Raw genomic sequence first — 22269 nt, forward strand, 5'->3', positions numbered from 1 at the left:
GATTTGGTGGAAATGAGAGGTGGTATCGTGGAGGTGTGAATAAAAAGTGGAACTTATGAACATAGGCCTACACAGCTCCAACGTTTGCTCATAGGACATTTTCATGCCTCTTACTGCCCTCTTTTGGTCTGGTTACGGTTTGCTATCTTTCCTGAATGGCAGCAACCAAAAAAGCAGAGACATCACCTTGCCAACAAAGGTCCGTATAGTTAAAGCTATGGTTTTCCCAGTCGTGATGTATGGAAGTGAGAGCTGGACCATAAAGAAGGCTGATCGCCGAAGAATTGATGCTTTTGAATTATGGTGCTGGAGGAGACTCTTGAGAGTCCCATGGACTGCAAGAAGAACAAACCTATCCATTCTTAAGGAAATCAGCCCTGAGTGCTCACTGGAAGGACAGATCCTGAAGCTGAGGCTCCAATACTTTGGCCACCTCATGAGAAGAAAAGACTCCCTGGAAAAGACCCTGATGTTGGGAAAGACTGAGGGGCACAAGGAGAAAGGGACAACAGAGGATGAGATGGTTGGACAGTGTTCTCGAAGCTACCAGCATGAGTTTGACCAAACTGCGGGAGGCAGTGGAAGACAGGAGTGCCTGGCATGCTCTGGTCCATGGGGTCACGAAGAGTCGGACACGACTAAACAACAACAACAAACCCAGGTGAGCTCCGTTCTGGTGGGATCCCCTGATAAACAGAACGCCCTACTGTTCACCCTGTCAGTATTTTCACTGCCACTATTGCAGAGGGTCACACAATCGGATGTTTTCATTTCTTAAGATTGTGTGCGTAAGCGGAAGTCAAGCTGATAAACTTCTGCTCTTTGTTCTCTGTCCAGCTAGGAAGCTAGAGAGAAGGAAGTGTGTGAGAAAGAGTTCACGCAGAATGCCATGTTTTATTTGTTTCTCTTGCTGTAAATAATAAAATACTTGATGCTACAATTCCTACACAACTGCTTTCGCTAACTCTCCTTATAGCGTGCGCGTGTCTTTCGGATGTGTGCCGATGCTTCAATACGGGACTCCGCCAGAGGGACCTCCCATCACACTCTACTCAAAAACATACACCCAGGCTTTGTGGTCAGTGGAACACCTCCAACAATGGCTTGTTCACCTACACTTTGGGATGTAGTAATTGAGGAAGCATGGAAGGCGGGTGGTGCTGTGGTCTAAACCACTGAGCCTAGGGCTTGCCAATCAGAAGGTCGGCAGTTCGAATCCCCGCGACGGGGTGAGCTCCCGTTGCTCGGTCCCTGCTCCTGCCAACCTAGCAGTTCAAAAGCACATCAAAGTGCAAGTAGATAAATAGGTACCACTGTGGCAGGAAGGTAAACGGCGTTTCCATGCACTGCTCTGGTTTGCCAGAAGCGGCTTAGTCATGCTGGCCACATGACCCGGAAGCTGTACGCCGGCTCACTCGGCCAATAAAGCGAGAAGAGTGCTGCAACCCCAGAGTCGGCCACGACTGGACCTAATGGTCAGAGGTCCCTTTATCTTTTTAATTGAGGAAGCATCCCAAAGATGAAGAAAGTTAGCAAGGATTCTGACTCGCCCGGTGCTTTCAACTCTTTATTGGCATTTCAGCAATTCCAAATCTCAAGCTTTGAACAATGGTTTAGAGGCAGTTCTTGGTTCAACCCATTTGCCCTCTGCTTTGCTATAAAATGCAGATCAAGCTCAACAGATAGAAACCCCAAAGCCGGGTGGGTGAGAATCGCACTCGTGGGATGTATAGCTTCATACCTTTGCAGAAAAGATGAAAATTACAGATACTGTATCTTACGGATGCAAACGAAACCCACCTTCTCCAACAATAATGAATGAGGGTAGGAAGAAAGAGGAGTAAAGAAACAGCCTTGCCATGTAAAACTCTAAACGAAGGAAGGATTTTGTTTTGCGGCACAGTCCTGAGGAGTGGGGCAAGGGGAACCTCCCACCACAAGCCTCAAACACCCTGACACCACCTCAGCAGATGGCGTAACGGACCAGGCGCGAGCCACGGATCTCTCGCAGCCTCTGGCAATGTCGCAAAATGGTCAGGATGCTGTGGAAACGCTTGTCTGCCTTGAGCTGTGTAAATTCTTCCACGTCGGCCTCCACGATGAAGAACTGGCCTGCAGAGATACAATTCGTGTTTCATCCTGGTACAGAGTACTTTACCCTTCGTTTAATTCCAGTCCCACTTTTCCTTGGATTGGTTTTACTTTTTTTTTTTTAAAAAAAGTACGGTTGTTCCCACCCAGAGATGGAGGGTGAGTAAGAAATCTTTTAAATATGTACAGTCGTGCTTTGGAAGTCAAACAGCTTAGTTCCCGAACATTGCAAACCCGGAAGTCACTGTTCCGGTTTGCGAACTATTTTTGGAAGCCGAACGTCCGATGGGGCTTCCGCAGCTTCCGATTGGCTGCAGCAGCTTCCTGCAGCCAATCGGAAGCCACACTTTGGTTTTCGACCATTTTGGAAATTGAACGGACTTCTGGAACGGATTCCGTCCGACTTCCAAGGTGCGACTGTATTTTATACCCCTTGCCAATCCAAATGAATCTCAGAGTAGTTTACAAAAATTAAAAACAAACATTCAATTTGGAAGGGGTGGGGAGGAAACTACCAGTGATAGATATTTGGCCCCCAATATGCAGGATGGGCCCACCCAGCTGTCAATCATCTGACATGACATCAGGTTGACTGACAGGTGGCAGCGGGACTGAACGCTCCACTCACTAGCTGATGAGCGAAGGGGGCAATCCTGGGTTTGCTTCACCAGCAGTTATCACAGGCAACTCTCTGGCAAAGCAGCAATTGGCAGGAATGAACCCCATTCCATTGCTGATGTCACCGATCACTTGATCAACAGGCGGGTGTGGTTTAGGGAAGAAATGGTCTTACAGGCCAACATGGACCCCCAATGAGCCAAGATTGGCCTGTCAGCCCACCCCTACACTGACTGGCAGCAGCTCTTGAGGGTTTCAGGCATGAGTCCTTTTCCCAGACCTACCTGGAGGCCAGGGATTGAGCCTATGGTTCAAACACGTACTCAGGAGTGAAAGCTACCTTTTGTATTCTTCGTTTCTTCTTCCTTGAATCTGAAGAAGAGGTTCCTCACAGCGCCGGACATTGTCTTAGGGGACTGGTGCATGATCTTGTACTTGCTAACCACGGCCTTGTTGATTTCCTGAAGGACTGCATTGACTTGGTTGTACGTCAGGCGGCCTCGCATGTACCTGTGGGGAAGGAAGGAAACAGGTTCCCCTTACCCGGCACATCACAAAACAAGAAGAATTATGCCCAAACTTGCAGAGCCCCCACCTTTCTCAGGGCAAATTCGTAACGGGAGATCACACGTTCGGTTACGGAACCCGCATTATCAAAAATGCAAGCACGCACACCTGCAGCAATGGTCAGGTGTGAAGCTGCAAGGCTGCTTCACCTGGATCAGTGGCAAAGGGAAGGTTGCGCCTCTGCCTGAAGCAGCATTTAGTAATATTTTAGCATGCTGAAGGGGGGGGGGAAACATTGCTTAAAACTCTATGGTCATTGTTAGACCCCTCTAAGACCCAAAAGATATGTGAACACAGCTCTGTATTAGCGGACAGCACACCTGCAGTAGAAAAGCTTTCACCCAAGAAGTATGCATGAGCTTAGATCTGCCCCACACCTGGGTACTTTCCCCCTCTTCTTCCAGGTACATCCCTCCCCAAGGCAGATGATCCTACAAGCGTTTCCAAGATTAAGTCTCTGTGTGTGATTCAGTTTCAGGAACGCTGGAAGCTGCCCAAGTGAGACGAATGGGTCCACCTAGCCTAGTTCTGTCTACACTGATTGACAGCAGCTCTCCAGGGTTTTGTGCAGGGGTCTCTCCCAGACCTACCTGGAGGTCCTGAAAGCCGAGCTCTCAGCACATTTTAAAAAATACAGTCCCCAAGATTCTTTGAGGGAAGCCAATACTGTTTGAAGTGGTATGACACTACTTCTAAAGGGATAGTGCAGACAGGGCCTTGGTCTCTTGACTGGTCACTGGTCTAAGTGTGACCTGCCCAATGCTCAAGACCCCCGAAAACAGGTGTCCAGGTTGCATACATAGGTGCGTGTGCATCCATCTATAGGCACAGAAAGCAGCTTGCCCTAGGAACCAGAAAGTCTATTCCTGTGTCCCAGAGAATCAAGTCACGTGCAAAGTACCGTATTTTTTGCTCTATAAAACTCACTTTTTCTCCTAAAAAGTAAGGGGAAATGTGTGTGCGTCTTATGGAGCGAATGCAGGCCGCGCAGCTATCCCAGAAGCCAGAACAGCAAGAGGGATTGCTGCTTTCACTGTGCAGAAGCTGTTCTGGCTTCTGAGATTCAGAATATTTTTTTCCTTGTTTTCCTCCTCCAAAAACTAGGTGCGTCTTGTGGTCTGGTGCGTCTTATAGAGCGAACAATACAGTATGTTAAACCAGATCTCCATATTATTTTGCTCTCCCTTCCCCATGTTCTCCTTTCTCAGCTCTGGCATTTAATCAAAAGGAGACTGGCCGGCAGCTGCCTGGTGAAAACTCAAGACGGGGGAACCTCACATTTCAAGCATCGCTAAAGTATAAGGACAGCAAGCTAATAGATGAGAAAAGCTCCACCCACCCACGCAGAGGGCAAAAACTTGTGAGTTGATATATGAGAACGCGAGAGACCAAGACATGCCCAAGGCAAGGAAGGGAAAGCACACATGTACTCAGGCTAAAAGAAGTGGGAGAAGATGAAAAATAAAGATTACTGAAAAAGCAGGTGCTAAAAACTTTAAGAGGGAGGTGATATATTCTGTGCAGTTTAGCAGGGTATATTAAGCTCTTGATTGTGGCTAGAAACATGGAGGTCTAACACATAATAAGGACAGTAAAAATGGATGTGTGTTAAATAGCTAATAAGGTCCAAGTTTTAACAGAGTCCTGTAAACGCAATATTGCTCTCCAGGGAATTGTACACAGGACAGGAGAGCGAGATTTACTTCAAATTTCAAAAGAGAAAGTCATACAACTAAAGAACAAACGCAGATTCTCTCTCTTGGAAGCAAGGAGACCCCACATTAGAAATATGAAGAGGGTGAGAAAATTTTGGGCGGCAGAAAGGGGGTTCTTCCCAATTTTGGCCTTTGTGTAGGGAAAACAAATCGTTCTTCAAGACCAATCTCCCCCATCCCTCGCCCCAAAGAAACATACACAAATAGGACACCTTGGCTCAGTTGTTCACTTCTCCTCAAAATAGTGAATTGTCACTGAGGCTTCTGTGCACCCCTGGGCTTAGAAGGCAGTCTGAACACGGCTAACTTCAAGAAGGGCCATAGAAATGTTACTCCATAGGGGTAAGCCAAGGTTAGATTACTGCAACACATTATACATGGGCTGCCTCTGAAGACGGTTTGGAAACTTCAGCTGGTGCAGAATTCAGCAGCCAGGTTGCTTACGGAGGCAAGATGGTTTCAGCATAAAACGCCAATTGCACTGGCTGCCAATTAGTTTCCGGGTCCAGTTCAAAGTGCTGGTTTTGACCCACTCTGGAAGAATGGCAGATGAAGGTGACGGACTACATGGAATTGGCGGAAATGACTGGCAGAATCCGAGACCGGGAGAAGAGTCGGTGGAAGAAGATTGGAAGAAATTTAAAGACTATTTACAGAAATATTGCAAAATTAATGAATGCTAGAATGATGTCAGAATGAAGTTAAGTGGTTTAAGCAGCAATGTTATAAAGGTGTATGTAAAAATGGATTGTTAACAGGTGAGAATCCAAAGTTATAATATATTATGTTAAAGGACTGAGATAAAAACAAAGAGGGAAAGAAATTGCTGAATTAACTAACTGAATTGGAATACAAAAAAGGGAGGTGTGAGGAGGTCAGGGAAACAAGGAAATGAATGTAAGGTATGGAAAGACTGATGTATTTTTTTAAGTGTTTGTTTGTTTATTTATTTATTTATTTATATTTTCTCCTTTTTCTTTTATTTTTACTCTTGTCTTTCTTTTTCTTCTTTTCTTTAATTCATGGAATTCTTTTCTTTGAAACCTTAATAAATATCATTTAAAAAACAACAACAAAGTGCTGGTTTTGACCTATAAAGCCTTAAGCGGCTCAGGACTGCAATACCCTACTACCATCAACCAAGGCCCTTCTTCGAATGCCTTCTCCATGTGAGATCTGGGAGGTGGTGACACGGGAACGGGGCTTTTCTGGGTTGCCTCCTTGCTTGTGAAATGCTCTCCCTAGGGAGGCTTGCCTGGCGCCTTCGTTACATATCTTTAGACAAAAACATTCCTATTCTCCCAGGCCTTTGGCTAATTAGACATCTATGGCCTTTTAAATAGGAGGGGTGGGTTTATTGTTTTCGTTTGTTACTATGTGTGCATTCTTTTGTTTTTTATACACCACCCTGTGATCCTTGGATAAAAGGGCTGTATAGAAATTAAATAAATAAATTTTAAAAAACTTTTTTAAAAATCTTCCAATGGAGGGGCTGTGCCAATCTTACGCTTTTACCCAGGTCATGCATCCACAGCAGTGAACGGTGGAAGAATGACCGCCGGTAAGAGTACAGAAAGAAGAAACTCCATGCGCACCTTCAACAGCAAAACTGGAAGCCTTCACCTGCCCCAGCTGCAACAAAACATGTCTCCCCTATATTGGTCTCTACAGCCACAGCAGGCGCTGTAACTCTCCAGGTTGACTTCACCCCCAAAGGCACACTCTTCCATTATCTCCCGAGACAGCCAGATGACAACATACCATCAACAAGGACAATATAGATAGACACACACACACACAAACCCTGCCTAATTTTTCAGATTGTAATTGTATTTAATTGGTTTTAATACTGTCTTTTTTATATTGTTGTAAGCTGCCCTGGGAGCACATGGTAAAGAAGGGGAAAGGAATCCAATAATACATAAGTCTGCAGATCCACTTCTCATACCCATAAATGGTGAGAGGATGTCAACAGCGGGGGGCTCAAGCGGCCTTTCAACCCCCCCTCATGTGTTCTTTGAATGTGCAGTGATGGGGGGCTACCTGAACCCCACCCCCCAAAGACAGACAGAAACGGAGGGAAGGGAATGCCAGGGAGCCTGGAATGTGCCACAGCAAATTGCAACGGCAATCATGGGAGACATGAAGGCATCTAACGCTCCACTGTCCTTGACTTGGCTGCACCAGAAGAAACGAGGATGATTCCTGCTAAATGAAAAGAGAAGAGGGCAATGGGGTTGGGGGGGAGGTAGAAGGAGCAGCACTTTCTGAAACGGGAGCTGTGATTAATTCTGTCTCATTAATTGCCTCGTCCTGATGAGTCAGACGCCGCCGTGCAATTTGTTCATTACACAGAGGACCCTGGAGCTCGACTGCATTAACTTTTCATTCAGCTCGGTATTACGCCACAGAAGATGCGGAATAAATTAGGACCGCTTTTATGAGAAGCATCTGCTCAGGTTACAAAACCAAGAGCCACCAGACAGAAAGCCAAAGACAAAAAGGAGTTCAGCTGCCGATTACGTTGCATATAGTCATAAAATTGTAGAGTTGGAATGGGGACCCAGTCCAAACCCCCTGCAAAGCAGGAATATGCAGCTGTGCCATACAGGGATCAAACCTGTGACACTGGTGATATCAGCACTATACATATATGCAACGAATTTGTGATTTTCCGATTTTTTTTAATTATTTTTTTTACACACACTTGTAATCCACTTATGGATCACTGCTCCCTTTGTCCTGAGGAGGCAAGGGTAGTTAAGATTTTCTCCCCCGTAGTGCTAAAGGAAGACGTTGGAAGAGTGACGCTCCGTGCTTTACCCAGATCCCATGGAAAAGCAACATCTGTGGGCACAGACTTTCTGTCTCTTGGGAGATGGACAGATCCAAGGGGCGGGGGGGACGACGACCAGCAGATGGGGTGCTCCTTCAGAAACCCAAATGTGCCCACAGGCCTGAAAAGGTTGGCAACCGCTACTCTCTGGCAGGTAAAAAAGGTAAAGGGACCCCTGACCGTTAGGTCCAGTCGTGGCTGACACTGGGGTTGCGGCGCTCATCTCGCTTTACTGGCCGAGGGAACCGGCGTACAGCTTCCGGGTCATGTGGCCAGCATGACTAAGCCGCTTCTGGTGAACCAGAGCAGCGCACGGAAACGCCATTTACCTTCCCGCTGGAGTGGTACCTATTTATCTACTTGCACTTTGACGTGCTTTCAAACTGCTAGGTTGGCAGGAGCAGGGACCAGCAATGAAAAGGAGTTTGGATTTGATATCCCGCCTTTCACTCCCTTTAAGGAGTCTCAAAGCGGCTCACAATCTCCTTTCCCTTCCTCCCCCACAACAAACACTCTGTGAGGTGAGTGGGGCTGAGAGACTTCAGAGAAGTGTGACTGGCCCAAGGTCACCCAGCAGCTGCATGTGGAGGAGCGGAGACGCGAACCCCGGTTCACCAGATTATGAGACTACCACTCTTAACCACTACACCACACTGAGCTCGCCCCATCACGGTGATTCAAACCGCCGACCTGTGGTTTAGACCACAGCGCCACCACGTCCCTTTTTCTCTGACAGGGAAATGCAGGTAAAACATGGCTACTCTTTTCTCCAGGTAAGGGTGGGGACTGCTTACTTACGCAGGAATGCTTTCAAACTCCTCTTCCGTTAACAAGGCTGCTTGTTTGATGCATCTGGGCTCTTTCGCTGGCTTCTTCCCACCGGCAGCCTCAGCATCTTTGCACTGTGCTTCATCCTTCACCGTGATGCCCTGGGTGCTACAGAGGAAGTGGGAGGCAGAGCCGACAACGGAAAGCTTATCACGCAGGAAGCTACAAGCACCCTTGACAAGTTCCCTCTCTTTGCCACTTCAGATAAGTTATAGTTCATCTACCCTGACGGAGGCGGCAGATACAACAAAATGCGCTGCTTCCTTTCCTCCTGCCAATTTTTCATGGCAGAGCTGTTCAAGACGTGATTTTTTTGAGAGAGAGATGGGGAGGGGGAAATACAGAATAAAGTGCCAGTGGCCTAAGAAAACACTAAAATGAACAACAGAAAGCTGATCCAGGGATAGCACCCATCTGATTCTGATGCCACAACAAAATAATGTTTTTTGGCTGCCAAACCGAGTCCAGAGGGTACGTAGCGGCACTTGGCAGAGCGCTGGGAAAACCTCCCTTAACCATGGTTAGCTCAGCAAGATTTGATGCTTAACCGTGGTTTAGATCAGGGTGCCTTGCAGATGTGGCTAGCTGGGTGGCATCCATCTGTCTCAAAAGACAATGGTGTGCGCCTCCGTGGGTGAAGTCAAGCCCACAGAATCGCAGCGTCTGCTGTGGCTGCAGAGAGCAGTGCATAGGGAGGTCCTGGGCTGCTCAGACGGCAAGACCAGCCTCACTGGTGTGACCCAAAGGAAAGCAGAGCAACGCGTTTGGCACCAGCTTGGCTGCGGGAGTTGGCTGTGCATCTTTGAGTCCATGCCCTAACATAATAAACCCTACCCTCAGGTGTTCATCTCGAGAATTTCTATTTTGAAGCCAAAGAACTGCACAAATTGTATGAATGAAGAAAAGTCATGTTCTCATGCCTAGGTCTAAGATACACTCTAGGATGGTTTGGGTATATTAAAATTTGCAAAAGTAAGAGGCAATTCATCTAGCAACCCTTTTTACTACTAATACATGAAGTCACATTAAAAACCAGTTCAACCAATAGGAACATCCTTTTGATATCATACTTTATTTCTGAACACATCAATAGTTTTTCAGATGGGTTATAATCTCTTCGGTTTCACAAAATTTCCAATAAACTGTATTTTACCCCAGAACTTATTCGGTATGTAACAAAAACAGAGAGGCTGCTTTTCAACAAAGCTGTTCTGCCCTCATCTACCTTCTCTAACTAAATTTGTGATTTTAATCATATATGTATGTTACATCCTAAATCCTTAACTAGTCTCTGAGTGATGGAGGATTTTTCTTTTCCTGTTTCTAACTGCTTTGGGGGCTGCTGTCAAGTATCTCATAAAATGTCTGCTTCGACCATTAATTCTGAGCATCGCTGGAAGACCACACGGCTGAATCCCAAAGTATTGATGGCCTCTGCTTAAAGAACTGCAAAACCTGCCTTGGGGGCAGGAAACCTACCTGCTTGGGATTCCTCTGGGCAGGTGAATAGGCATGTTTTCCTCAAGATGCTGAGCTTCATTGTAGTAACTCTCAATCGTTTCCTGGAGCTCCTGGAGTTTGATGGATGTCAAGAGGAACAGGTTTGTTTGTTTTTCTGCTTTTATGAAAAGGGAACCCTGACCCCTCATGAGCCTCAATTACAGTCATACCTCGGGTTACAGATGCTTCAGGTTGCGTTTTTTTGGGTTGCGGACCGCCGAAACCTGGAAGTACCGGAACGGGTTACTTCCAGGTTTCGGCGGTCGCACATGCACAGGAGCAATAAATCGTGCTTTGCGCATAAGCGCCAAATCGTAACCCGTGCGTGCACAGATGCAGGTTGCGAACGTGCATCCTGCATGGATCACGTTTGCAACCCGAGAGACCACTGTTCTAGGGTTCTCATTATTTTTAATGATTTAAATATTTTTGCATGTTATTAAAACTTATTTGTAAAATATCAGGCTGGTCACGCAGCTTTAATGAATATGGTAATACAGGTCATTGCTTTTGAATTATGGTGCTGGAGGAGACTCTTGAGAGTCCCATGGACTGCAAGAAGAACAAACCTATCCATTCTTAAGGAAATCAGCCCTGAGTGTTCACTGGAAGGACAGATCCTGAAGCTGAGGCTCCAATACTTTGGCCACCTCATGAGAAGAGAAGACTCCCTGGAAAAGACCCTGATGTTGGGAAAGATGGAGGGCACAAGGAGAAGGGGACGACAGAGGACGAGATGGTTGGATAGTGTTCTCGAAGCTACCAGCATGAGTTTGACCAAACTGTGGGAGGCAGTGGAAGACAGGAGTGCCTGGCATGCTCTGGTCCAGGGGGTCACGAAGAGTCGGACACGACTAAATGACTAAACAACAACAACAATACAGGTCATTAAACAAAGAGGGGAAATGTAATCCCTGTGAGGCTGGGTTCAACAAGCAAAAGATGTATAACACGAGCTAGACCACAGATTGAACAACTTTGCATCTTTCAAGCAACCCCCCCCCTCCAAGCGAACACCTCAACGTGGCAACACATTTCGCAAACATCTGTCTTTTCGGTTACCACTGAGCAGCAAATAATCCTGTCAAGATCTGTCATCCTGGAAAAATGTCTAAACACAGTCTCATGAGAAATCCCCTTTCTCGGATCCTTATACAGCAGGCAATTCAAAATCTAGGGTTCGCTGTCCCCTGAGGTATTCTGCTTTCATATGCACCACCTCAGATTTGAGAGAACACCAAGAATCTTCTGCGATTATCAGTATTCCGACGGCATAGTTCGGAAACACGATCTTGTGGAGGGCTAAGGCCAAGTTTAGTGAAATATCCTTGCGACTCGTGCTTTAAATTAATTTAACCACGCCGCAAGTGAAAGACTCTGAATGATTCCCATATGCCTTTTGAGTGGCTCTGGAGTGGATTCTCTCTCTGATTAGCTCTTTTTGCAGCCTCAAATTCAAAAGCAAGCTTTCTAAAGAAAGCTCGTACAAGGGAAGATAAATCCTCATATCATTTCAGCCTGCTGTGCTTGCATGTATCAACCCACGCATAGGGTTGATGTACCCAGCGCTAAAAGAGGAAAGCTTTACCTGGAGGTGGGAAACTATTTTCAGCCTGGGGGGCCACATTCCTATCAGGGCAACCTTTCGAGGGCCACGTGACAACAGTGGGCAGGGCCAGAGGAAAATGCGGGCGGAGTCACACATGCAAATTTTACCTTTTAAGCCTAGTTTCTACATGCTCCTCTATCCGCCACCCAGGCAAGCAAGAATTCCAGCCAGGGAAAAGGACCTGGGGTACAAATCAGAGCCTGTGAGGGGGAGTTTCAAGGGATGTGGAGGGCCATATCTGGCCCTCACATCACGGTGCTCAGTGCACCATTAGGTAGGCCTAATTTGATAAAAAGATCCTAAATTACCTCAATAATATTTAATGTTCAAAGCACCACACTTCAGAGTCATAAAGCTTTCTGGGCACATCCTTTGGCACAGGAACGTTTTAAAGACTACAGATGCAGACCTAGAAACGGCTTTGTTGGCTGCACACATTAACAGAGAATACTATCTGCTTTTAAAAACAAAAAAATGAAACTACCCACTTACTAAAAAATAAATAAAATTGGAAAGCCATCCATGGGCCACTTGGTCGTTTAAATCTCCTGTGAACCACAGCTCGTTTTTCCAGTGCCTGTTTCCAGTTAGCTGGGGCAGCCTCCCCCTCCCCAGTTTAATTTTTAAACAAATGTGAAGAAAGCGTGTTTATCTTAGACAAAGAGAAAACACAACTGACAGCACACAACAGCATCTCTTTGCAGGGCAAGTGCCTATCAGATAATTTAAATTGATCGTATCTGATGGGCTATGAAGGAAATGAAAAATGGATGCTAGAATTTTAAGTAACGTTTTAAATTGCTGTAAGCCACCCTGGGATTTCAAGGTGAAGGGCAGGTTATAAAATAAAAATATAATAATAAATGAACAGGCACCAGCATTTTACGAACAATCCCCTGCCTCCCTGGTAGAATAAGATGCTAATCAGTTCAGTGGGTGGAGTGGAAGAATGCCTTGCTTCAGTTGCACCAAGCAGCTTGCATTGAAACCGCTGCTAAAATGAAGGAGAAAACCCTCATTTTTGGGCAGCAGTTTGGGTGCAAACCACTTGGCACTATGGGAGCAGCAAAGCTCTGTGTGCTGTGGTTCCCAAGCACCCACAACAAACAAGCTGTTAGATGAAGAAGAAGAGTTTGGATTTGATATCTCACTTTATCACTACCCTAAGGAGTCTCAAAGCGGCTAGCAATCTCCTTTCCCTTCCTCCCCCACAACAAACACTCTGTGAGGTGAGTGGGGCTGAGAGACTTCAGAGAAGTGTGACTGGCCCAAGGTCACCCAGCAGCTGCATGTGGAGAAGCAGGGAAGCGAACCCAGTTCACCAGATTACGAGACTACCGCTCTTAACCACTACACCACACTGGCTCTGCTTGGGAAGCTTTGTGCAACAGACTTTGACAGGTGGGCTGGCCCAGCCACCTGCCAAGGTTTGCCTGTAGTGGTGAGGCCAGAAAAAGATATGGGTCCCTGGGCCAAAATGGTCACCCCACCCCTGGTCTGCAGTGACCGGCAGCAGCTCTCCAAGATTACAGGCAGGGAACATATCCTAGGCCCACCTAGAGACACCAGGATTTGAATCTGGGACAGATGCTCTGCCATGAGCCATGTCCCTGAAGCTACTGGGCCTTTTGCTCTCCACAGGTGCCCAGGGCCTTCAAAGAGCCAGCTCCTCAGCCCTGTTCACCGAGTCCTTGCTCTTCCTCACACATCACCTTACATACTCCCCTCCCAAAGCTCAACAGGTTTCCCCACCTTGTTGGGGATAATTCAGACTGAAACTCCCATGTGTGGAAAAAAGGTTATTTATGTATGCCACTACCGTGGCCCGTGTTTCGTTAGCCCAAAAATGGAAAATGAGCGAGGTTCCCATCTAAAGAAGAATGGCAACTTAAGTTGGCAGAATACGCGCAGCTTGCAGATCTAACATATAGAATAAGAGAACAAGAAGAATATACATTTAGAGAAGATTGGAAAATGTTTATTGAATATATGGGGGGGATTGTGTACACTTGAAAACGTTGGCAGCGTTAAGATAAATTCAACAGTGATGGATGTAATAATGAAAAACTGAATGGTTTAGTTTATGTAAAGTATGCAGGGATTTAAGATATGCAAAATGAACCATGGAAAAAGAAGAAGGGAAGTCTTTGATATTTTATGGATGTTTAAATGAGTATTTTAAATTGTAAAACAGAAATATTATGTGTGTGTGTGTGTATAAATATATATATATATATATATATATATATATATATATATATATATATATATATATGATAAGTTTTCCCACCTTGTTTATGCAAACTAATTTACACAAGCATGGAAACATCTCAAATAAGCACCAGTGGATCCTCATTTACAACGCTGGAGAGATACCCCCATTTAAACAAAAGTCCCCTTCAAGCATTGATTACCTTGAGTTGACTCTGCTGGTTCTCCTGATGGTTGACTTCTGTCTCCAGTTTATTGAGGATGTTGTTTAAAAGCGATACCTCATGAATTATCTTGCTAAGCACCGTCTTCAAAGATGGTTCCTGGTCTGACAAATAAGGAAGGCAAGTCACTGACATGGAAAGAGAGGAAGTTCCCACAGGAAAATTCATTGTAGGTTAAATACATACTTCTCTTTCCACTAGTCACCACCAGAAACACCCTTCGTTCCTGCTCTGTCATCTCCTAAAATTACACACCACGACAACTACCCTTCTCTCAGGAGGTTGTGGACTCCCCTTCCTTGGAGGTTTTTAAGCAGAGGTTGGAAGGTCTGTCATGGATACTTTAGCTGAGATTTCTGCCTTGCAGGGGGGGTTAGACCGGATGACCCCCCCTCCAACTCTACAATGCTATGATTCCCAAGAGTACCCCAACCTTACTTCAGCCTCTGGCAAATACATCTATAAGTTGCTTCTTCTTATCAGTTTGATCCGCATATATACAGCATTTTCCTTACAAACATTGTGCTCGAAGTGGTTCACAAAAAAGAAATAGCGTAAACACGACACCGGTTAAACAACCACAACAAAATTTAAAAAATCCCTACAGCATAAAGCTAACAATTAAGTAATTAACAACTTATTCAAAGTTTAGCACAGGGGTCTGCAACCCGCGGCTCTGGAGCCGCATGTGGCTCTTTTACACCTTTGCCGTGGCTCCAGGGCAGATACTAGCGAGGGGAGGAGGCACATTATGCGCCCCGACTGTGGCGGGCGCTGTACTGGCTGTGACGTCGCATGGGGGCGATGCATGCGTTAGTTTTGCGGCTCCCAGTTTTTTTCCTTCGGAAACGGGTCCAAGTGGCTCTTTTTGTCTTAAAGGTTGCAGACCCCTGGTTTAGCAAATATTTAAGTGGGCATATGGCCTACCAATAGGAGGTCGGTTCAGAACAGCCATAAACACCTAAGGAGAGCCCTTCTGAATCAGGTCAGAGGCCTCATCTGTTCCAGTGGCCAACCAGATGTCTTGCGGATGTCTGCACAGAGCCTTCAAATTCCAAAGCTGCTCCAAATCCTAGTAGAAACCCTGTTTATATGTATCCTTTCTGCTGAAAGCATCAAACTGGTATGCAACCTTATGGCTACAACAAACATCCTACAAAATGAAGTGGAGGACAGCCTTGCTGTGGAGGAGATGGCACCCAGCAACACAGTTCTTTTTTCCTCCTTCTTAAAAAAAAAGGACGGCGGCGACCCCAAAAAGCCACAAATTGCCTGGCTAAATGTGCACTCCAGCAGCACAGGAGAGGGGCAGGCACAGCAGCGATCAAGGGCACAACCTCTATTGTTAAAGGCTTTGAGACACAGCTGCATGTTTTTCTTCCTTTTGTATCTTGCTAAGAAAGAGCATAGGACACAGAAAACATGCTTGTAAAACCAAACAGTTGGGTCGGTGAGAACTCCTGCACAGAATAATAGGAAACAACCACAGACGAAAAACTGACTTTGGAAAATGTTCTCAAAATTATGCAGGCATGAAACATCCCTGCTCACTTCGTAGCCATGTAATTGGCAAACCACATTCCATGTGTTTATACAAAAAACAACAATTGTTCCAACCTAGAGGATGCCAGGCTTGAAAGGGACTTGGTCCAGCTCAGGAGGGTTAGTATGTCTCTCACGTGCATCTCAAACTTTCGTACATCTTTTGCTGAATCCATCTCACAAACTCAGCCCATCAACCCCTATGCCCAGGAAACATTAAACCACCTTACCTATTTTTCTCAGCTGAAGTGACTTTTTGATATTTGAAATCTTTGTGTTCATGTGAGAACACAAGTCGTTAAAATCTGAAGTCAAATTATATTTTTCTGAAACAACAAAAAAGAGTAATAGTTAATTCTAAAGGCCACAACAGCTAGCAGTTTTTATTCGGGGGGGGGGGGGGGGCAGGACAATTCTCCCCCTACCTTTCTTGTAAGGTACACAACATTAAAGCAAATCAGCATGTTATCAGAAACAACTTGACTGCATTCCCTAAATTAAAGCATTATAATACAGTGGTACCTTGGATTACAGACGCTTCAGGTTACAGACTCCGCTAACACAGAAATAGTACCTCAGGTTAAGAACTTTGCTTCAGGATGAGAACAGAAATCGTGCGGCGGCAGCAGGAGGCCCCATTAGCTAAAGTGGTACCTCAGGTTAAGAACAGTTTCATGTTAAGAACAGACCTCCAGAACGAATTAAGTTCTTAACCCGAAGTACCACTGTACCATTATTTGGGCTCAGTGGTTAGGGCACTATGCCTTGCATGCAAAAGGTTCCCAAACTGAACCTCTGGCATCCCTTGGCAAGAACTGGGAAAGGCTCCCTGACTGAAAACCCAAAGGGGGCTGCCAACCAGTGTGGGCTATATGAGCTAGATGGATTGACTTGGCATAAGGTAACTTATTCTGATCACGTTCTTGGTGAAGTTATTCAGCCTTCCCAGGTCCTCTTGGCTAGCAGGGGTGGCGGGAGAAACCTGCTGCTCTCCTCTTTTTTAATAGTGTTACTAGTACTGTCTATTACAGGACTAAGCAGATGATGATCCTTTGTCATACCCTTTTCAGCGCCTGCCAAAAACATTCCTGTTCAGACAGGCCTAACGCAGGTGCTTAGAAAAGTTGAGCGATTTAGCTCCTGCATGCTGTGAATTTGTCTTGATTTTGTTTTTTTGCAATCGATTTTGAAGGGTGGGTTGTTGTTGTTTCCAAACAAGCGCTGGATAATTTTTTATCCCACCTTGGATCAAAGCTATGCTTCCAGGTGCCATAAGAAAGCTGCAGAGATAGTGCAGGATAGTGCGCACCCTGGAAATGATCTATTTCAGCTTCTGCCTTCTGGAAGAAGGTACAGGGTTATAAAGGCTAGGATTAGCCGCCTGAGAAACAGTTTCTATCCAAATGCGATTTTGGTTTTAAACGCAGTGTAAGGTAGTCCTTATGTGAGCATACTGTATTTAATTATGTGGTATCAGAGTTTTTAGGGGGCTAACCAGCCTGGGATAGCTGGCTTGTTGGTTTTTGAATGTCTGATGTAGATTTTTTCAATTTCGTTGTTCTGTATGGGACAATGACAATAAAGATTATCGTATTGTACATCACCTTGCCAACAAAGGTCCGTATAGTAATAGCTATGGTTTTCCCAGTCGTGATGTCTGGAAGTGAGAGCTGGACCATAAAGAAGCTGATCGCCTAGGAATCGATGCTTTTGAATTATGGTGCTGGAGGAGACTCTTGAGAGTCCCATGGACTGCAAGAAGATCAAACGTCTCCATTCTGAGGGAAATCAGCCCTGAGTGCTCACTGGAAGGACAGATCCTGAAGCTGAGGCTCCAATACTTTGGCCACCTCATGGGAAGAGAAGACGCCCTGGAAAAGACCCTGATGTTGGGAAAGATGGAGGGCACAAGGAGAAGGGGACAACAGAGGACGAGATGGTTGGACAGTGTTCTCGAAGCTACCAGCATGAGTTTGACCAAACTGCGGGAGGCAGTGGAAGACAGGAGTGCCTGGCATGCTCTGGTCCATGGGGTCACGAAGAGTCGGAAACGACTAAACAACAACAATCCAAAATAAAGTAAAGCATGTGTTCTTTTGCAACAGGCCTCCGGGAAGGACCCATGTATTCTCCCCGCCCTACCTGAAGGTGCTGGGGCTCGAACCTAAGACTATCCTGCACGCAAAGCAGCCCTACCACTGAGCTCCGGCCCCTTTGCCCGCATTAAGCCGCTGCCTCACCGTCACTGAGCTCCAGGGGTGCCTCCTCCTTGCCCTCCATATCCAGGCCAGCAGCAGAGGCGACGACCCTCCTTCCCGCAGCGCCGCTAGAGGCTCTCTGGATTCAAACGACCCGCGCAATCAGCTGGACGCACCACGCCTATCGCGAGAACAAGTAAAGTCTCGCGGACAGGTGTCGCTGGCGAATGGGGGGGGCTTTTTCCGCCATAGAGCTTAAGGAAACAAGTAAGGCTAGAGCGACACATTAAGGAAGCTTATGGTAGAGCGACGCATTGCATAGAGATAAGAAGTGTAGAGTCGCACACGGTTCTGATTGGCATGTGTATTTTTCTTTTTTAATTTAAACAGCAATCCAGCTTCACAGGTGCTCTGCCACATAAAGACACATAACAGGAAAACGGTTATTATTTAAATCGGCTTCCACCAGGGCGTTTTATGCCCGCCTTTAGTCATTTGCATGCTTTGTTGGAGAACTCGGCCGTTTAGCGACCCAGCGGCGTCTGCGAAAAACAAGCCTTAGAAAGTCGAGGCGATTTTAATCCATTTTAGTATTTTAATTTTTTAAAGTAGGACTACTTGGCTGCGCAACGTTGCTTTTCTATTTGTTTTGCTTTTCATTTGCGTTGGAATTATTTTATAAATAGGAGCTCGTTACAGAGCCTCAGGAACTCAGTGAACTGCAGCTCGAAAAATAAGCGATATCCGTGTGAACGGCGTTTTCATTTGTACAGGCTTGCTATTATTTCTATCGCATCAAGTATCTCGAACGTGTCACTGACGTCTCCAGCCCGGTTTCTGCCGCTGCTTCGACCTTTCATGCCTCTGAGCCTATTTATTTGTTCTTAGGGCTGAGTTTGGAGGTGCGGGAGAGGGTTTCACATTGCGACTGTTGAAAAGACCTGAATTAATTCCCTATTATTATAGCAGCAATAGAGACTATATATATATATATAATGAGTCAAAAGCCATCAGGAAGTCCCATCTCAAATAACCTTTGCTGTTCATCTACATGGTAAATCTATGGGTTTCAGAGTGAGGTCCCTCTATCCATTGGCTACTCCAGTGTTTCCCAACCACTGTTCCGCGGCACACTAGTGTGCCGCGAGATGTTGTCTGGTGTGCCGCGAGATGTTGCCTGGAGGGAGGCGGGCGAGTCCAAAAAAGGTTGAGAAACACTGACTTAAGTGGGACTTCCGGGTTGGCGCGATCGGGAAATGGCGGATTCCCTCCGAGCTCCGGAGGGAATCGGCTCAGCGGTGGATGGGTCTTTGCCGTGCCGGCGACACGGGGACCCTTAAAAACCGCAGGCGCGGAAGCCTGCGGACTGAAGACTCGGCGGGTGCCTTAAGCGCCCCCCCTGATTCGCAATGAGCCTTTTTAAAGGCTACGGAGGGGATACAGGGGACGGCGTGGCACTGAGAGTCGACCGCTACCGCCGCTGAGCGAAGCCGCGAGCCATAACTGGAGAGCGCTGACTTCCTTCCTTGAAATTCGGACTGAAAAAAGAACCCGTGAGTAATTTGGAACTGAACTTTAAAACTTTTACCTTTTGAATTTGAGACGACCGGGGGGTGTGCTAAAAGGAAGTCCCCACCCCCCCCCCTTGCAGACGATCCAGAGCAACGAAATAAGAACTAAGCTGGAGTGCCTACCCTGTAAAGGGTGAGTTTTAAAAAGACAGTAACTTCCAAGATTTAGAAAGGTAAATTTGAGCAGGAGAGTGGAGTGTTGGAAGAGTCTTTGTTTTGTGGTAAACAACCCTCCCTCCCGGGCCCGGGAGCGACCTGCTTTGGAGCCTGTATAGAGGAGCAGAATTTGACAGCTGTCAAAAGCTGTCAAATGGACTATTAATAGTGAAAAAAATTGCTGTTTAAGACCTCTCCGGATTAAAAGGAGTTACAATTGAACTAAAATTTTGAGAAACAAAGAAACAATAATAGGACAGAGGATTGTTGGAGAAAAGGTTACTCAGTAACCAGATTCCCTCTAGGGGGAATTCTGTGGAATTACAATGGCTGTGGGTGGAAAGATACTGAGAGAAATCGAAAGAATGTTCTCACTGGTGGGAACCCTACAGGAGCAGACTACAGCTATGAGTAAACAATTGACGACCTTGGATTTGGAAACAAGTAGTTCTGCTGAAAGTAATGAGGGCCTGAGTGAGAAAGAACCCACAGCTGAATTTGAAACAATAAACAAAGAAGAGGAGAAGACAAAACAAGAAAGAGAACAAGTTATCTGGGAAAGTACTAACCAGAAGCCGACATCTGGAGAACACAAGCAAGGAGACTATTGGATTAAATCCACTCTAAGCCTACGAAAGATACAGAAGATGAAAGTGGAGGCCCTGGGACTTTATGGAATTCAGGAGCTCGAAATAAAGAAGTACAATTGGGGCCTCCACATAGACTTTGATGTTGACTATCAGCAAGACTTAGGCCTTGTGGAAATTCCTCAGCAGTTGCCTTTAAATATGGGAAGAGACTATGGACTGATTGGATTGATTGTTAAGGAAATCTTTCGAGACTCGATGACAGACAAAAAGGACTACCAACAAAACCGGCGGAGAGGGACTAAAAGAGAATTGAGAGCCTCGGATATCCGGAATCCAGGCTAAAAACTGTTAATTTGGACATGTCTCGGGAAAGGACGCAAAGCGGGGAGGGGAGGGAGGGAAGTATCAAATTTAAACAACACTCAAGACCAGGGGGTTTAGTATTAAGAAAATTACGTAAGAGAAAATGAGAAATCGAGGGAAGAGAATTGGGGTCCAACTTAGGGAAAATTTATTTTTGTTTTTTATAAAAGGACTAATATTAAGATGGAAGAAATGCTAACTTGCTGACATAAGTTTGGGAATAGGGATGCAGGGGAGGGGGTGGGGGGAAGTCAAGGACTAGGGTTAGAAAATAAGATTTTCGGGAACTATTCTTGTTCGTTGTTTTTTATGTTTGTTTTGGTGTGTTGTTTGTGTTTATATAAAATGTGAAAACCCAATAAAAATATTTAAAAAAAAAAAGAGAAACACTGACTTAAGTTTCTCTTTCAAAAAGGAAACGTGGGTTAAAGCGGCGGCGCCGCCCCCCACTCACTTTCCTGCTCTGGCTTCCCTAACAGTTTTCCGAGTTGCGTCACTGGATCCAGCCCCCTTTTCCACAGGTGACACGGGGCTGGAGGGAGGGAAAGAGGGCTTTACGTCGCGCACAAAGGCAGCCTCCTAGAAGCGCTCTGGGCCGGCGCCGTTTCGCCGAAGGCGCCGGAGGACCCCCACCCTCAGCTCCTTCAGAAAGGAAGCCCCGCCCCTCGGCTCCCTACGAGGCCAGCCGCTGCACGTCATCAGCTCCGTCTGTTTCCAACCCCCCTGCTCGCCTTCGCGCGAGCTCAGTCGGGTCCCTCAGCCGAAGAAGCGGAGCCTCTCTTTGCCGCCTCTTCCTTCTTCCCCGGGTCTCACTCCGGTTTGGGGCCTCCCCCGCCGCCGCCGCCCACCTCGGCCCCGCCGCCGCCCCCTCCTCCGCCCGCTATCGACGCCACCACCACAACAGCCGCCGCCGCCTCAGCTGGGCCCATGCCTGCCGGGAGCGGCGGCGGCAGCAGCAGCAGCAGCGCCCTGGCGCCCTTCCCTCACGGCGGCGACCCGGCCCTGAACGAGCAGGAGAAGGAGCTCAAGCGGCACCTCAAGCGGCTCCACCCGGCCGTGGACGAGCAGGAGACGCTGCTGCCGCGCTCCTGGAGCCCGAAGGACAAATTCAGCTACATCGGCCTCTCGCAGAACAACCTGCGCGTCCACTACAAAGGTAGAGGGACGGAGGGAGGGCGAGGCCGAGGCCACCGCCATCCCCAGGCCCCCTCCGCCTCTTCCTCCGAAAGGCAGGCTGAGAAACTCCCAGGGAAGCTCTGAACGTCTCCCCCGAAACCGTCGGGAGGCTTCGGTTGTTGCCTTTCTCTGCCGAGGTCGGTGGACCCCGAGCCTAGGCTTCCTTCCCGCACCCCGCTTTCCGAAGACCGCACACCAGTTGGGCCAGTACATATTCCCCTCCCGTGACTGGAGCGGAATAGCCCTTTCTCTTCTTCCCCAACCCTTGTCGTTGGAGGAGTCCCTCAGTCCCTCGCTTTGCTGCCTCCTCCCCCCCCCACCCCCAAAGCTTGGAGGTTCCCCGGCAAGGGGGAGGGGAAAAAAAATTAAACTTTCACTTTCGTGCGTCCCTCCCGGCGTGACGCTGCGCGCTGACGTCACGGGGCTGTAATGGTGGTGTGCCTCGAGATTTTTTTCATCAAACAAGTGTGCCTT

General features: G+C 46.9%; 1 protein-coding gene across 2 annotated transcripts; it reads right to left on the reverse strand.

Moving 5' to 3' along the window:
• Positions 1-1554: 1554 nt before the first annotated feature.
• SKA1 (spindle and kinetochore associated complex subunit 1) lies at positions 1555-18120 on the reverse strand. Of its 2 annotated transcripts, none has more exons than XM_081213210.1 (7): positions 17982-18120; positions 15972-16067; positions 14179-14303; positions 10135-10226; positions 8626-8763; positions 3050-3219; positions 1555-2112 (listed from the first exon to the last, which is right to left on the reverse strand). In XM_081213210.1, the coding sequence occupies exons 1-7, from the start codon at positions 18019-18021 to the stop codon at positions 1964-1966; spliced, it is 810 nt and encodes a 269-aa protein (XP_081069336.1). In that variant the 5' UTR covers positions 18022-18120; the 3' UTR covers positions 1555-1963. The 2 variants fall into 2 exon arrangements, with proteins under 2 accessions (XP_081069336.1, XP_081069337.1); XM_081213211.1 differs by having other exon boundaries at positions 17884-18020.
• Between the last annotated feature and the right edge of the window lie 4149 nt (positions 18121-22269).

This window comes from Podarcis bocagei, assembly GCF_964188305.1.
Source record: "Podarcis bocagei genome assembly, chromosome: 11".
Classification (NCBI taxonomy): domain Eukaryota; kingdom Metazoa; phylum Chordata; class Lepidosauria; order Squamata; family Lacertidae; genus Podarcis; species Podarcis bocagei.

Coding starts and splice junctions, on each gene's coding strand:
- SKA1 (XM_081213210.1), bottom strand. CDS start 18,021: ATGGAGGGCAAGGAGGAGGCACCCCTGGAGCTCAGTGACG. Junction 16,068..17,981: donor ACCCCTGGAGCTCAGTGACG/GTGAGGCAGCGG, acceptor TTGTTGTTTCAG/AAAAATATAATTTGACTTCA. Junction 3,220..8,625: donor GAGTTTGAAAGCATTCCTGC/GTAAGTAAGCAG, acceptor CCTTCCCCACAG/GTACATGCGAGGCCGCCTGA.